The 15616-nt window shown below is 42.2% G+C and overlaps 2 protein-coding genes across 2 annotated transcripts; both read right to left on the reverse strand.

Annotated features, from left to right (window-relative positions):
* Positions 1-4343: 4343 nt before the first annotated feature.
* On the reverse strand, positions 4344-5294 carry LOC134405879 (olfactory receptor 6M1-like). Its single transcript, XM_063137134.1, has one exon. The coding sequence runs from the start codon at positions 5292-5294 to the stop codon at positions 4344-4346; it is 951 nt and encodes a 316-aa protein (XP_062993204.1).
* Positions 5295-9587: 4293 nt separating this feature from the next.
* LOC134405880 (olfactory receptor 6X1-like) lies at positions 9588-10517 on the reverse strand. Its single transcript, XM_063137136.1, has one exon. It carries the CDS (start codon positions 10515-10517, stop codon positions 9588-9590), a length of 930 nt encoding a protein of 309 aa, XP_062993206.1.
* Positions 10518-15616: the final 5099 nt, after the last annotated feature.

Below are 15616 nucleotides of genomic sequence, written 5' to 3' on the forward strand. Positions count from 1 at the left end.
AAATGAGCACATAACAAAATTGTCTCCAGATTTTTTTCACATTGGGCAAAACCTAGGGCACCTTTGTGACAGGTGCAAGCACCCTGAATAGTAAATTTGACTGTTTGGTCTGTATTTCTGCTCTGAAACCCTTGCTTCACTATTTTTCTTTACCAGGTTCTTTGGAATCTATCACTTTGACTCAACTAACTGCAACAACAGCATTACCTGAGGCTTCTGTAACTTTGGATTGTGTGGTATCAGGGTATATTCTCAACCTTCACCATATGCACTGGGTACGTCAAACCAGTGGAAAAGGACTCCTATACATAGGAGGCTTCAAAACAGGAGAGCCTGTAATTCTTGCTGATGAATTTAAGGGACGTATGACTCCCTTCACCAGTGGTTCTACAGCAAAGCTAAGGATAGATCGTCTGACACCTAAAGATACGTCTGTCTACTTCTGTGCAAGAGGATCCACTCTGAATTAGGATGGGCTTTTCTTCGTACAAGATCCTCAAGGGAAACTTCTCACCTTCTACATTTCAGCAATGGGTGGCGCTTTTCTCCTTTTCTCTCAGTTCCTGTTTAAACAGTTTGTTGTGCAAAATTCTAACAACAGGTTATGCATCACTGCAATGTTGGGCCTCCTTGCTGTTGTGACATTATAAAAGAGGAAGTTGGTTTGACACCCCCTTTCAATCAGAGAGAGCAAGCTATCACTTTGACTCAACCCACTGCAAAAACAGCATTGCTTGGGGCCTCTGTAACTTTGGGTTGTATGGTATGAGGGTATAATCTCAACAGAAGGGAAGAATAAAGTTGAAGTCCATATATAAAATGGCACATGGCTATGACTTTGTGTCAAAAATATTCTCTCTCTCTCTCTCTCTCTCTCTCTCTCTCTCTCTCCTCTCTCTCTCTCTCCAAGATCTCTAATTTTTTACTATGATGTTGATTGTCCATATATATTCATGCTGCATTTGTAAAGGCAAGAAGTGTTCTACTTTCAAGACTTCCTTTACTTTCTCATTCCAGGACCAATGCAGAAGGGTTCTTTACTTCGATATTTTTCAGGAACCTGAATAACAATGTATCTCCACAGCGTTCTTCCAGTTTGTTGGGTCTCAAACCGCCTTCTCGCCGCCCCACCTTCTTCCGCCAAGCTCTCCAACCCGGGTGGCTCTTTCGCCTGGCAGCAGGAGGCTGGTGGGGAGGTGGGTGGCAGTGGCAGTGGCAAGGACGCGCCGAGCCCGGAAACTTTTCACCCCATCCCCACGAGGGGCGATGCGGGGTCGCCACCACTGCCTCCTCCTTCATCTCTTCTGGGCAGGATCTACACAAGGAGTTTCGGGGCGCACTGCAGGCGCATGCAAGTGCCTTCACGACGCTGTGTAGATCCCCTCTGTGTATCACCGACAAAGACTCAGGCCTTAGCTAGACCTAAGGTTTATCCCGGGGTCATCCCTGCCTGCTCCTGGGATATCCTGTGTGTCATTTACATGAACAGGGATGACCCCGGGACGATCCCAGCATAAACCTTAGGTCTAGCTAAGGCCTTAATGTACTTCACACATGTTCATAGAGGAATACAGCCAAGCACAACTTCCATTCCCAGTCTCAATGAATACACTTCAGAAAGACTGAAGGAAATAGGTTTATCTTCTGTTCTACCAAAGGATGTTCCTCTCTTAAGCTGCTGACATTGTATGAAACAGACCCATCAGGCAGGGCAATAACGCATGTATTCCAATCCCTACTTGGACAGCCCACTTGCCTGCCCGAGGTAGATGCATTAATGTGATCTACATTCCCACCCTCCTAGCACAGACTACAGAACCTACCATGAAGTTTAAACACACACACATACTTGATGCATTAAATTATATGGAATCAAGGTTTATAAGAGGAGTGATTTTGAGGCAAAGTGCTTCAAATGAAAGCCAATGCAATCCAACAAATCTGGATGCTCATGTTTGTTTTAACCACTGGATTGGTTGCAATTCAACCAAGAAACCAGTTTAACTGAAAATGCAGTCAGCCCAGACTTTGGCTCAGACCTGCTTCCTCAGTTGTGGGCAAAGAACACTGGCGCTAATGTACAATAGGTGCAAGCTGTAAAAGGTAGCCCAAAGGGAGCTAGCAACCTTAGCCTTCACTACCACCATCTTCCCAGAGGCTCCATGGCCCTCGGAACCTCTACGGAAGGACCGCAGAAACCTGCTCCGACATCTCTGGATTTAGCACTGACCCAAGTTGCAAGAAACTAGCAGCCTGCGTAAATGAGGTAGAAGGGATTTATTGATAAGCAAAAGCAGGGGTGAATGGGAAGAACTACAAGTAAAACACTCATACAGCCATGCATAGCATAACCCCCCACCCAGTAACTTTTAAAATAATAAAACCTAGCTGAACTGCTTACTCCCAGGTAGGGAGCAGTCATCACTGCTACCACAAACACCTCCACACATGCTATGAGGAGGGGCAAGACAAAGACCGGGGGGAAGCCCCCCTCCAACTCCCTATTCCATGTCAGACTCCCTCATCCCCTTGGTGCAGCCTGGATACCTGGTTTCACACCTCCCCAGCTGCAAAACCTTCCTGCCAGCCATAGTGGGGGGGGATCTACACATCGTCGTGAAGGCGCTTGCGTGTGCCTGCAGTGCGCCCCAAAACTCATCATGTAGATCCTGCCCTATCCTGGCCAGAAGAGGCGGAGGAGGAGGAGGAGGAGGAGGAGGAGGAGGAGGAGGAGGAGGAGGCGGCGGCGGCTCCGCATCGCCCCTCGCGAGGACGGGGCGAAAAGTTTCGCTGGGGAATCCGGCCGTGTCCTTGCCGCCACCGCCGCCCAGCTGCCGAGCCCGGAAAGTATTTGCCCTGTCCCCGCGAGGGGCGATGCAGGGCCTCCTCCTCCTCCTCCTCTTCTGGCCAGGATAGGGCAGGATCTACACGATGAGTTTCGGGGTGCACTGCAGGTGCACGCAAGCACCTTCACGACGATATGTAGATCCCCCCCCCCGTGTTTTCTGTCGTTGAGTCTGATAAGATGGTTCTTGGTGGCACCAAGACTTGTATATCTTGTCCACCTCCCTTCCCCAAGTGTCTCACTGTAAATCTGCTGGCTAGTGCTCTTCTTGGCTTAGAAAAACATGCATTAAAAACATGCTAAAACTACCCCACTTATTAACCCACACACATCACAAACCAGTGCAGTCTGTCTCCTTCACACAAGCAACAGCTCAGATTAACTGGATAGATCAATATGAGATAGAGGACACAATTGTCCACATTCAATTGCAAAGTATGGCTTAATGTGTGGGGAATGAAGTCCCTTGCTTGGTTCATCCTCCCTTGGGGAGGGGGGAGAGTTCCAGTCCAACACATCTGAGGAAGGCAAGATTATAGAGATATAGATGGAAAATGGGTCATAAACTACAATCCACAAAAAGTTTTGTAGAATCACAGAGCTGACAATAGTCCAGAAGGTCTGAAAGGAAGAAGGGACATCACTTTCCACACATGAGACCACATTTTTGCATCAGTGTCATGGTAGAAACACTTTGAGGATCAAGTGAAGTGCAGAATGCCACAGTGCTCCCAGCTTGGGCAAGGGAGCCAATCCACATTCTAGAAGTGAAAATAAAACAATCTCAAACACATTGTAGTAGGAATGGGTGAACACTTTGTTCTAGTTCATTTTTGATAATTTTTTTTTTTACCAAAATGCAAAAATGTCTTCATATTTGGGATGGGATTTTTTTTTAATGGAAATCTTTGTCCATCCAGTCAGAGGGCTTTGAGTGCTCAGCTATTAAAATCCCTTTAAATTTAACCATGTTTGAGGTGCCTAAATAGCATTGTCCCCACTTTTTGCTGATAAGCTTCTCATCCTTAACAGTCATATGGCAGCCACATACACCATTGCCCTCTCTATGCCCTAATATTTTAACTTAATTGGTGTGGATGGGTGAGAATTTCATTTTGGTTTGTTTTTTATAAGTTACAAAAATGCATGGATTTCTTCATATTTGAGACAGGAAGAAATTTAGATTTTAAAACTCCAAATGCAGGAAGAAGTGAAACTGACCGATTCATTGATCCCTACATGATAGCCTCTACTAGCAAATTCCATTTCATCCCAAATGTAGAAATTATTTGGATCTTGTATGTAGCAAAATCCATCTACAAAATTACTTCTGAAGGGCAACATAATTTTCAGCACACATTATACTGTGAAGGAGGACAGCAAAAGTAATGAAAAACTACAAATAGCACTCAGCACATTGGTGTGTAAGTTTGTGTCAAACCAGTCCCATGCCAGGACCCTGGAATTTCTTACTTCAATATTGGTTTTAGGAATATGTTTAATACTTTCCTCTGGCAAGATGGTTGATATGTTTCAGAGTGTCTTTCAAGACTTCCTTCACTTTCTCATTCCGAAGTGTATAGATGAATGGATTAAGTAAAGGTGTCACCACTGTGTGAAGAAGGGCTACAGCTTTATAGAAGCCTGATGAATGGATTTTCTCTGGTAGCAGGTACATGAAAATTGAACATCCATAAAAGACAGAAGCCAATGTGATATGGGCCACACAGGTGGAAAAAGCCTTCTTCCGTCCAGTAACAGATGGGATGCTCAATATGGTGGTGATGATATACAGGTAGGACACTGATGTTAATAAAAGAGAACTCAAGACTATAATTGCTGTTGATACGTAGCTCAACTGCTCAAGGAATGTGGTGTCTTTGCAGGCTAGATTTAGTACTGGTATAATATCACAGAAGTAATGGTTTATTACATTTGGGCCACAGAATGGAAGAAGACATACAAAAGTGGTTGATGGTAGGACAGACAGAAATGCTCCAAGCCAAGTTCCAACAGCAAGTTGGAATGTTAACCAGCCACTCATAATAACGGAATAACGCAACGGGTTGCAGATGGCCACATAGCGATCAAAGGCCATCACAGCCACTAGAATGTAATCAGAAGTTCCCAGGAAGAAATAGAAATATATTTGGATCATGCAACCAATGAAGGAAATTACTTTGATCTCTGTGATGATGTTCATCATCATTTTGGGGACAATGGTGGAGGTAAAGCAAAGTCCTGAGAAGGAAAGGTTACAAAGGAGCCAGTACATGGGTGTGTGAAGTCGGTAATCTTTCCACACTAAAAATATGATCATGAGATTGCCAAATACTGTCAGCACATAGGTTATCAGTATGGTTAGGAAGGCAAGGGCTTTCATTTTCTGAATCCCAGGAAAACCTACTAAGATGAATTCGCTCACGGTGGTGTTGCTTTCAAATCTCATGGCTTCTTTTCAAAACTGATCTAGAGGGATAAAGAATGCTGAGTAAGTTTGGAAGAAGTAGTCCTAATCCCCAGATAAAAGCCCACAGCTGTGTCTTCAGAATCAGTTCCAGTGGCAAATCAGGAACAATGCGGTAAAAACGACACTCCCTAGGTTTTATTTGCTTTTCTGTTAATCCATACTTATGCAAAATTACAATGTTTAAAAATTAGACCAGGTCTTTCTTTTTTGAATGAAATTGAACTTACACACAAAGAAATGTTAGATGAAGGCAGGCAAAGAACAATATCTTTGCAGATTGTCTGAATTTCTAAATGTTTTGTTGTTTTCAAAATATATAAGGGCATGATCCAGTCAGTGTTAACCACTTTCAGGTATGACTATTGACAACTGGACATATTTAAACATCCTTCCTCTGAAACATATAACATCTGCAATGGAATACTATGCATGTTTACTCCAAAGTGTGTCATAAAGAGCATAATACATTTGAAATAAACTGGGTTAGTCCCAAGCCACAGCTAGACCTAAGGTTTATCCTGGGATCATCCAGGGTTCGCCCCTGCCTAAGCATTGGATCTCCTGTGTGTCACCTAGATGAACAGGTTTGACCCCTGGACGATCCAGGGATAAACCTTAGGTCTAGCTATGGCCCCAGTTTAGTAGCTTCAAGATGGCTGGAGAAATAGTGGGATACAAATGTTATACATAAGCAATATAAGTTTCCACCATCATTCCAAGGAAGCCCATCTGAACATTTTCTTCTCCCTCGTAAAGAATTCTGGGTACCCTGACGATAGCTTCGCTTTCACATACCTTAAGGAATATTCAGCAACAAAAATGGAACCTGAAGACTGCTTGTTGTGTTCCACCATGAAGCAGTTCGAATAATGTTTACTATATAAGCACATCCCAGATGTGGTATATCAGAGCAATGACACTCGAAAAGATAACACAGCAGCATTTTCAGTACTATAAGAACAACCTACTACAACTGTATAGCCAAAAAAATGGCATTAGGGAATATAAATGGATTAATGAGATGAATTTCTCACTGGAGATGGAGCTCAGTCTTGCTATTTACATTAATCTGTTTGTTGTCCCACCTTGTGGCTAGAAGATGATGAAGATCGGGCTCTTTCTGCAAATGCTTTTGATGCCTTTACCCATTCCTTTTGATGAAGGCACCAAAATTGTTTAAATCAGATGTGCAGTCCATAACTAATCATCCTAGAAATTTGCTGACCTTGACAATGAGATGACTAATTATTTTAATATCTGTTCCCTTCTCCTTGACTTTGTGACTCACAATTAGCCTGACACTCAGCTTTCTGAAAACACTGCTACAAATGCCAGAATGCTTCTTTGACAAGTGCTCCAGCCATACCAAGAAAATATTCTCCAAGTTGGGGGTCCTGGGTGAGAGTCAGGAAATCATTTGAATCTATCAGCTTCCAGTTTGGGCAATCATAATTTGTCCTCCAGCCCTGTGCTCTCTTAAATCTTCTAACCCCAAACCCCTTCAGAAAGAGATATCTTTCTGACAAGTCAACTATGAAAAGACCCCATATCCACAAGAACACCACCACCCCTCCCTATATTTCAACCCCAAATGGTGTGTAGAACTCATCGTATTTGTAGTGCTGTCTGCACCATCACCATTAGAGGTTTGGTGGAACTGGAAGGTCCTCCTCAGTTAGATCCACCAGACCTCTTCTCTCTAGAGGTTTGGAAGGTCCCTGAAGGCTTATTTGTTTCAATTTTCTGGTTACACCTCAAAGTTTTTAGGAGTCTGCTGTTCATTCATCATTGCGTTGTTGTTGTTGTTGTTTAAAAAAATCTTTCGAAGTGTGGTTGGTTTTGATACGTTAAATTGTTTTACTGGTTATTTCTTTTCTATTATTATTATTATTATTATTATTATTATTATTATTATTATTATATCAAGCTGCTGTGGGCGTAAATACCGATGGAAAAGCAAGCTATACATTGAATAAGTAATGCCAAATATACTTTGGGACAGACCCATGCATATTGCTATTATAATTATTATAACTATAGATTTTTTATTATATATCTTGGGAGAGGCCCATGCTTGTTATGGAAGCTCTAAAAAAACCTCTGATCCACACCTGAGTAGGATTAAGAAGGATACTAAAAGGATATCTCCCCCCCTCTCTCTGTGTGTGTATGTTTGGAGGGGGGCAGTGTAGAAATTGTACAACAAGTAGCTTGTTAAGGAGATCTATCCAAATTAGTAGGAAACCCTCAAGTAAATTATATTCAATAGCATTTATTACCCTAATTCCATCAAATTGAAATTTCTGACCACATTCCCAATCTGTGAGGTCCTATGCCCTAATATTTTAACTTAATTGGTGTGGATGGGTGAGAATTTCATTTTGGTTTGTTTTTTATAAGTTAAAATCATCATCTTCATCATCATCCAACCTACACCATATTATACAAACCCACCCAAAACCATCTTGGAAAATGCATAAAATATACTGGGACAGAACAATTCATACAAACAAGACAATACCTTGCAACCGAACAGACCAAAAAAAGAAAAAAAGAAAGAGTAACACATCTACCTCATCAACATAGCAATACCTAATGACAAGAATGTTGTAGAAAAGGAAGAGGAAAAGTGAGAAAAAATGCACCTTTGGTTATGAAAGTTAAAGAACTATGGCAACAAGAAAATGTCACAATTATTCCATTAGTCACATCAATTTTTTTTTTTTACAGAAAGCCTTCAGAAACTGGGTCTACCAAAATACATCAACATGAACATTCAGACAGTAATCATACTTAAAGCATGTTCAGTTGTCAGGAAATTCCTGAATCAGTAAGAGAAAGAATGACCTGGCAAAAGCCCGTCATGTCTGTATAGAAAAATTGCCACAAGCAGGAAAATAGATAATAATAGTAATAAAACAATAACAACAACAACAACAACAATAATACTGTGACCAAATTGGATGGGAGGTAGGGGAATGGACTGTGTCAGATGGCCAGATTTATCATCTTTCCCCTGCTACAGTAATGTTAAAATGACCTTGACAAAATCTGGGGGTCTTTTCTTTTTCACAACCTGGGGAACTGTCCACTCATTATGGTGATACTGTTGAAATACAGTAGTGGCCAAAATTGTTGGCACTTTTTGAAATTTTCATGTTTTGCAACTTTGCAACTTTGCATGCTTATAGAAAATGTTGTTTCATGATTTTCAAATGTTTATATATCAATTGAAAGAGAATTTAATGCTGAATTCAATACAAAACCAGAATGCAAATATCTGCAGTACAAAAAAGGTTATGCTTACTTTAGTCTAAAAGCAAACACAGGTGTGATTGAGCGAAGAAGAGGATTGGAATTGCAAACCCTACTGGCCAATCTCAGTCTTTGTTCTGGGGACCAATCACATGGCAGTAGCTGCGATGCATCATGTTTCAAGTTGGGGAAAATCACTTTTGCTGTTTGTTCTGTAACTGAAGTGCAATTGGAGATTGTGTGAATATTTTAAGTATTTCTCAAATTAAAAGTGTACATACATATATCATAAATAGAGCCATGGCACCAAAGAAAAGAGTTGATTGGACACCCAGGAAAAGAAGCAAGATTGTTGTATTATATGAATGAGGTCTTTCAATTGATATATAAACCTTTGAATTTCCATAATTTTGGCCACCACTGTAAGTTGCCTTAAAGGCAATAGCTCAAACAAATGAAAATGACACAGTACAGGTATGAAAATAGATGGATACAGGTAAGCAATGAGCAAATCCTACCTTAGCCTGGTGGAGATAGGATCATGCATGCAGCTAGGAATCTTTATCACCCACACTGAGAATTTGACTTCCCTTGATTTGTGTTGATTGAGTGTTGAATCTTTATTGTTCACCACCATAGGAATTTATACTGAAGGGCAGTTTATAATTTCTCTTAACAAATATATAATACTCCCCTCCCTCCAATTTCAGATTTACTGTGGACATATAGCGAAATTCATTTAACAGATGAAGATGCATATAATATGGATATCTGCACACTGACACATAGCTAAAGCCATTTATTATCACTTAGTAAATGCTCATGTCAGTCATACAACAATTCATGGAGATTTGCTAGATGGGAACATGAGGTTCTGGCTTTTCACATAAATGATCAACTACTGCTCACCATGCAGATTTTAAGTATCTTAAAAGCTTTGTTTTGATTGAGATGTCATAGAGAACTATAGAAAGTTACGAAGTCAAAGGAGAAGGTCTTCTCCTTTTAGAGGAGAAGTTAGAAAAACATCTTTCTTCTCACTGCTTTCCACACAGCCGTTTTGAAGTCTTTGTTCCGGATTGTGTAGATGAAAGGGTTTAACATGGGGATGAAACTTGTGCGTACAAGGGATACCACTTTGTTGACTTTTGTGTTGCCGTGTGTTGAAGGCTTCAAGTACATAAACATATCTGCTGTGTAGAAGATGGTAATAACTGTGAGATGGGAAGCACAGGTGAAAAATGCCTTCGATCGCCCGGTGGAAGTAGGGATCCGAATTATGGTGGCTATGATGTAGATATATGAAAGCAATGAGAACCCAAGGGAGCCCCACATGAAAGTAGCACCATAGATGAGGCCTACCAGCTCCATCAAAGTTGTGTCAGTGCAAGCCAACTGCAAAACAGGGCCAACGTCACAGAAGAAGTGGTCAATGACATTGTGTCCACAATATGGGTAAGTCCACAGTACTATTGACTGAGAAAATATTATCACAAACCCACCAACCCAAGACAGCAAAGTCAGGTAGAAACAAAGCTCGTTGGTCATGATAGTTCTATACTGCAAAGGCTTGCAAATGGCGACATAGCGATCAAAAGACATGAGGGTGAGAGTGATGAATTCAACAGATCCCATTGTGAAGATGATGAAACCTTGTGTCATGCAGCATGCAAAGCAAATACTGGATTTGCCTGAGAAAGCATTAGCCAGCATCTTTGGGATCTCTGCAGTTGTGGAGCAAATTTCAGCTACAGAGAAGCTGATGAGGAAAAAGTACATCGGCGTATGGAGCATGGGTTCCATAAAAGCAACTACAATGATTAAGGTGTGTCCTGTAACTGACAGAAGGTACATCAACAGGAGTGTGGCATAGAACACATTCTTTGGGCCATGAAATTCAGAAAATCCCAGAAGAATAAACTCATTAGCAAATGTAACATTAGTCATGTCTTCCTTCTTTTCTGAAAAGACAGTAATAATATATCCAAATAGCATTATTTGATGGTTGACACAATTTGGCATATTTTTGTATGGTTTCCCTGCCACAGAGAAGCAGCTCTAGAGTTTGTAATAATAGCTGAACCAAACTATATTGGTTAACATTGAGTTGTACCTGATGATTCCCCGCCCAGACCAATTTGAAATAGATTTTCCCCTCCACATACTATTGTGTTGTTGTTTATTTGTTAAGTCGCTTCCGACTCTTCGTGACTTCATGGACCAGCCCACGCCAGAGCTTTCTGTCAGCTGACGCCACCCCTAGCTCCCCCAAGGTCAAATCCGTCACCTCCAGAATATCATCCATCCATCTTGCCCTTGGTCGGCCCCTCTTCCTTTTGCCTTCCACTTTCCCTCATGGACACCTCTATACAGAAAGATGCTCAGACCCTCTCTAAAACCTCTAGTACACCTGAGAGATCCCTTAAGAAGCCTGGCTCACCTGGTCACCCAAACACCTTCCCTGGGCTCACATTCCTTACACTGCACTACAGAACTTGATTTCCCCCCAGTTCCCAGGATGATGACAGATCTGATGGGAGTTTAAATGTGTCAATATATGAATGTAAATATGTAGTTGGAAAGAAAACATGTTAAATACAAGCTGTGCCTGTGGCATAGGTAACATTAGAAATGTTAAGGAACATTCCGGAAATAACGTAGGCCTTAGCTAAACCTAAGGATTATCCCAGGCAAATGGAGGGTTCATCCCTGCCTGCTCCTGGGATCCCCTGTGTGTCATTTGGATGCACAGGGATGATCCCGGGACAATCCTGGGATATAGGCCTGGTCTAGTCATGGTCTTAGTGTCAAGGAGAGTTAGTATCAAGTATAATTCCTTGCTCAGGAAGGATACTATTCAAGATGATGAAAACAACTAAACCAATGATATATCTATTCTAATTTTTGTGTCATATGGTGATCCATTATGGCACGTCTCTTTCACCGCATTTTGTAAAGTTTGTCATTATACATTAGTGCTTAATGTTCATCACAAAAAAGAAATTAAGGTTTATTTTTTGCTTTTTTTTTTTTTTTTTAAAAAGGATATGTGCAAAACCAAAAGCAACAAATTTGCTGATCTAGGGCTGGGAGTTTGAGAGCTTTGCTCTAAAAAGTTTGGGTTTGAATTCCTGTATATTCAACCATCTTAGTGCTTAATTAAGATCGATACTTTCTTTCTTTTTTCTGACAGATATTTTTTCTGACCTTTCTTTTTTTTTTTAAAAAAAAAAAAAACCCTATATGTTTAGGCAGATACATCATGTTAATCTCCATGCTGGGAAAAGCTGTACCAACTGAATTTCCCTGGTTCAGATGGGCAAGAATTTCATTTCAGTTCATTTTAAATAAGCATTTAATTCCGGGGTCAGGCCAGGCTAAGACCTCCCTTAACCTGGGATAAGCGGATTTACTTATGGCCCGGCTTTTCCGCAGCCCCGGCCTGAGGTCTAGCAGGGTCCGTGGCTTTTCCCGGATGCTCACTTATTCGCGAGTAGCCAGGAGAAGCCACGGACTGGGCACAGCATTCCATAGGGGGGAGATGGGGCCTGGGGGAAAGAGCTGACCCGGCAGGAGAGAGGGGGGGAGAGCGGAGCCAGGGCATGGCGAGCGGGCACAGGCGAGTGGGCAGGGGACAAGGCATGGCAAGCGGGGATGGGGGAGAAGAAGGGGGATGGGGGACAAGGCATCGCGGAGGGGGTGGGGAGAAGAATGGGGACAGGGGACAAGGCATGGCATGGCAGAGGGGGGTGGGGAGAAGAATGGGGACGGGGGACAAGGCATGGCATGGCAGAGGGGGGTGGGGAGAAGAACAGGGACGGGGGACAAGGCATGGCGGATGGGGGAGGACGGGCGAGTGAGCAAGCAGGCAAGGGGGCATCACACATTGTGGGGGGAAATCAGGGGCAGGGGGAGCGGGGAACCCTTTATTTTTTTAAAAAAAGACTTACCTGTTTCGGCGGTGCACTCCTGTACACATGGCCCTTTAAGGGGGGAAAACGCGGAGCACACAACGGGGCTTTCCCTTGCTCCGTCGCGTGTTGACGTCTGGAAAAGGGCGATGGCGCGCACTAGCTGTAGCACGCCGTCACCCCTCCTCCCAGACGGATTATCCGGTAGTTCTAACAAGACCCATAGTCACAAGAGAAAGAACTTTATGTTTCTGAAAATAATAGTCAATTGTGGGAGAAAATGAAATGGACAGATTCAATTAGCCCTTCAGCAAACACATTTTTTACACACACACACACACACACACACACACACACACACACACACACACACACTGGAATGGCTGAGAATTAGGATCTGATGTGATGTAGTATCTTCCATGAAGATGGTGGAACTTGTCTCCTGGTTCTAAAATCCCCAAAAGATCCTTGAAAGAATGAAACACAAGGAATGGTGGCAGTCCAATGGTGGAACCCATATGCTTTGCATGCCAAAGGTCTCTAATCTCTCATATATCTAGGTAGGCATGGGAAAGACCCCCCCTCCATACACACACAATGTCCTACATGGAGCCCAACAGAAATTCTACGATGTTGTATAAGCAATGAACAAATTATCTGAATCACTAGAAGGTAGCTTCCTGCTCTGCCTAGAATCAATGCACAAATCAAAACCCCATGCACAAGTCAAAACTTCAGGTGTGTGTTAGAGCTCTCAGCTACAATATGCTGACATTTTTGTACTCTCTCCCTGTCCCTTTTGCTTTCACCCGTGACCACCACTGGGATGTGGCCAAGAATGTCTCCAAAATGGAATTTGGCCTTTGGGCTAAAAGAAGTTATACATTCCTAGACTAGAGACTCTGCAAGAGATTCCTGCAATACTATGGGTATAATCGGATGTGACCTATGTGCTAGCACTCATTTTGTTGCACCAGTGGGACCACTTGTGAGCACACCAGGAAGCTAACGCTACCTGACTGTTAGAGCAGTACGACAATGGAACCAGTTACCTAGGGAGGTTGTGGGCTCTCCCACACTAGAGGCACTCAAGAGGCAGCTGGACAACCACCTGTCAAGTACGCTGTAGGGTGGATTCCTGCATTGAGCAGGGGATTGGACTCAATGGCCTTTTAGGCCCCTTCCAACTCTACTATTCTATGATTCTATGATTCCATGATTCTAAAGCAACCCCCAAAATGAGTCAAAATGCTCATTTCGAGAAGAGGACAAATCTGTGGAGCTTGCTTCTATGAGTTCTTCTGTTTTGTTCTGTTACACACAATAGCATTTTGGCTCCTTTCCATTTTCTTTAGGAAGCATAAGCAGTGTGGACTGCATTGAATCCTGGCCTATAATACTACTATGATTATGTTTTGTCTAAGAAGTCACTATTTTAAGAAAAGGAAAAACAAACAAACAATTAACTTGCATGCTTTAGGAAGCCCCCCCTCTTTTTGTGTGTATGCAAACAAATATTCTCTCTTACCGATGCTCACTAATGCAACCTATGCAAAAAGAAGGGAAACCCCGCAGGGGAGTAAAAAATAAGCCAAAGGCAAGGGCAGAACCAAGGAATCTTCTACAATAATATTATTAGTAACACTGAAGCTTTTTGTAGCCAAAGTTCTCCCGCAACTATTGTATGGGGCGGAATTATGGGGTCAAGGCTCTATTTCATCAGTAGAGACGGTACAGAACATGGTGTTGAAGGAATTGTTCACTCTTCCAGTAGGGGTTCCCGCTGCCTTATTAAGAATGGAGGTGGATTTGCCCTCCTTCAAGCCAAGAATCCAGAAGAGTATTATACTTCATGGGAAAAAGTTAATGAATCTAGATGAAAATAACTTAGCTAAACAATGTTTCAATGAACAGTTGAAAAAGGGTGGATGGGCACATAACTGGTTAACTTTGTCCCAGCTCTATGCCAAGGAGGTGCAGGAACTGCTAGCTAATAACAAAAGGAGTATTGAAGATAGACTCTATGAGGCTGATGCCCAAGGAAACGCAATAGCTAGTCAATTACAGGCCTTCTCTCTATGGTTTAGTCTTAATAAGAAAGAACAGTACTTTTCACAATATTTGCTTGACCTATTGTTTCCTGCCCTAAGAAAGGCCTTTACTGCCCTTCGTTTTCAGACAATGCCCTCTGCTTTCTTGGAGGGGAAGTATAAAAAGTCCCCCATGCCCAGCAGATCTGCTTTTGTGGCTCTGGGGAGATCGAAGACCTAGCACATTATCTTCTGCGTTACCCTCTGTATAAAGAAATCAGGGAGCGTTTTCTAAAGGAACTATTGTTAGCAGGAGCGAGTTGGCACACTAGAGACATTATCTGCAATCTGCTGGCGGACCATAGTAATCACAATCACAGTAGCAAAGTTTGCGGCTGCAGCCCAAAAAATCAGGAATAACTTTCTAAACAAAGTCTGCGTAGATTATAAGGGGGACCATTTGATTTAATAGTTTTGTATAAACTATCATCAGAGATCCCACCTATCTGATAGTGCCAGATATTGACTGCTAGTGTTTTAGGTTATAATGTAATCACTGAAATTAACTTTGTGACTTTGGCATGTATGTCACCATCGTGATAGCAAAGGGTGGGTGCTGCAGATAAATGGAGCACCCCTAGAGTGACCCGCTGACTGACTCCTTGGTTGAGACAGGATTGTACCTCGAATATTTTGAATATTTCAAATAATGTGTGTTGCTATATGTGAGCAATTCTGTATTTTGTAATGGTCTTTGTGCTACAAACAAATAAACTATTCATTCATTCAATATTATTAGTAAAATGCAACCGCGTTCGAAATGTGTAGGCACCTGGCACTTTAATAAACCTTTTACTAATAATATTATTGCAGAAGATTCCTTGGTTCCGCCCTTGCCTTTGGCTTATTTTTTACTCCACTAATGCAACCCACCACTATAACAAAAGCCTAGTTCCTATTGAGGTGATCTTCTTGCCAGAATGATCTCCAGCTTCAGTTTCAGCTTCACATGTTGGAACCAGAAGAACATTCTCCTGACATCTAGATGTGTACATGGAATAATTTAAAAATAATGCTTGAGCATTCACATATGATTCCCCACGCA

Source organism: Elgaria multicarinata, chromosome 11, assembly GCF_023053635.1.
Source record: "Elgaria multicarinata webbii isolate HBS135686 ecotype San Diego chromosome 11, rElgMul1.1.pri, whole genome shotgun sequence".
Lineage (NCBI taxonomy): Eukaryota > Metazoa > Chordata > Lepidosauria > Squamata > Anguidae > Elgaria > Elgaria multicarinata.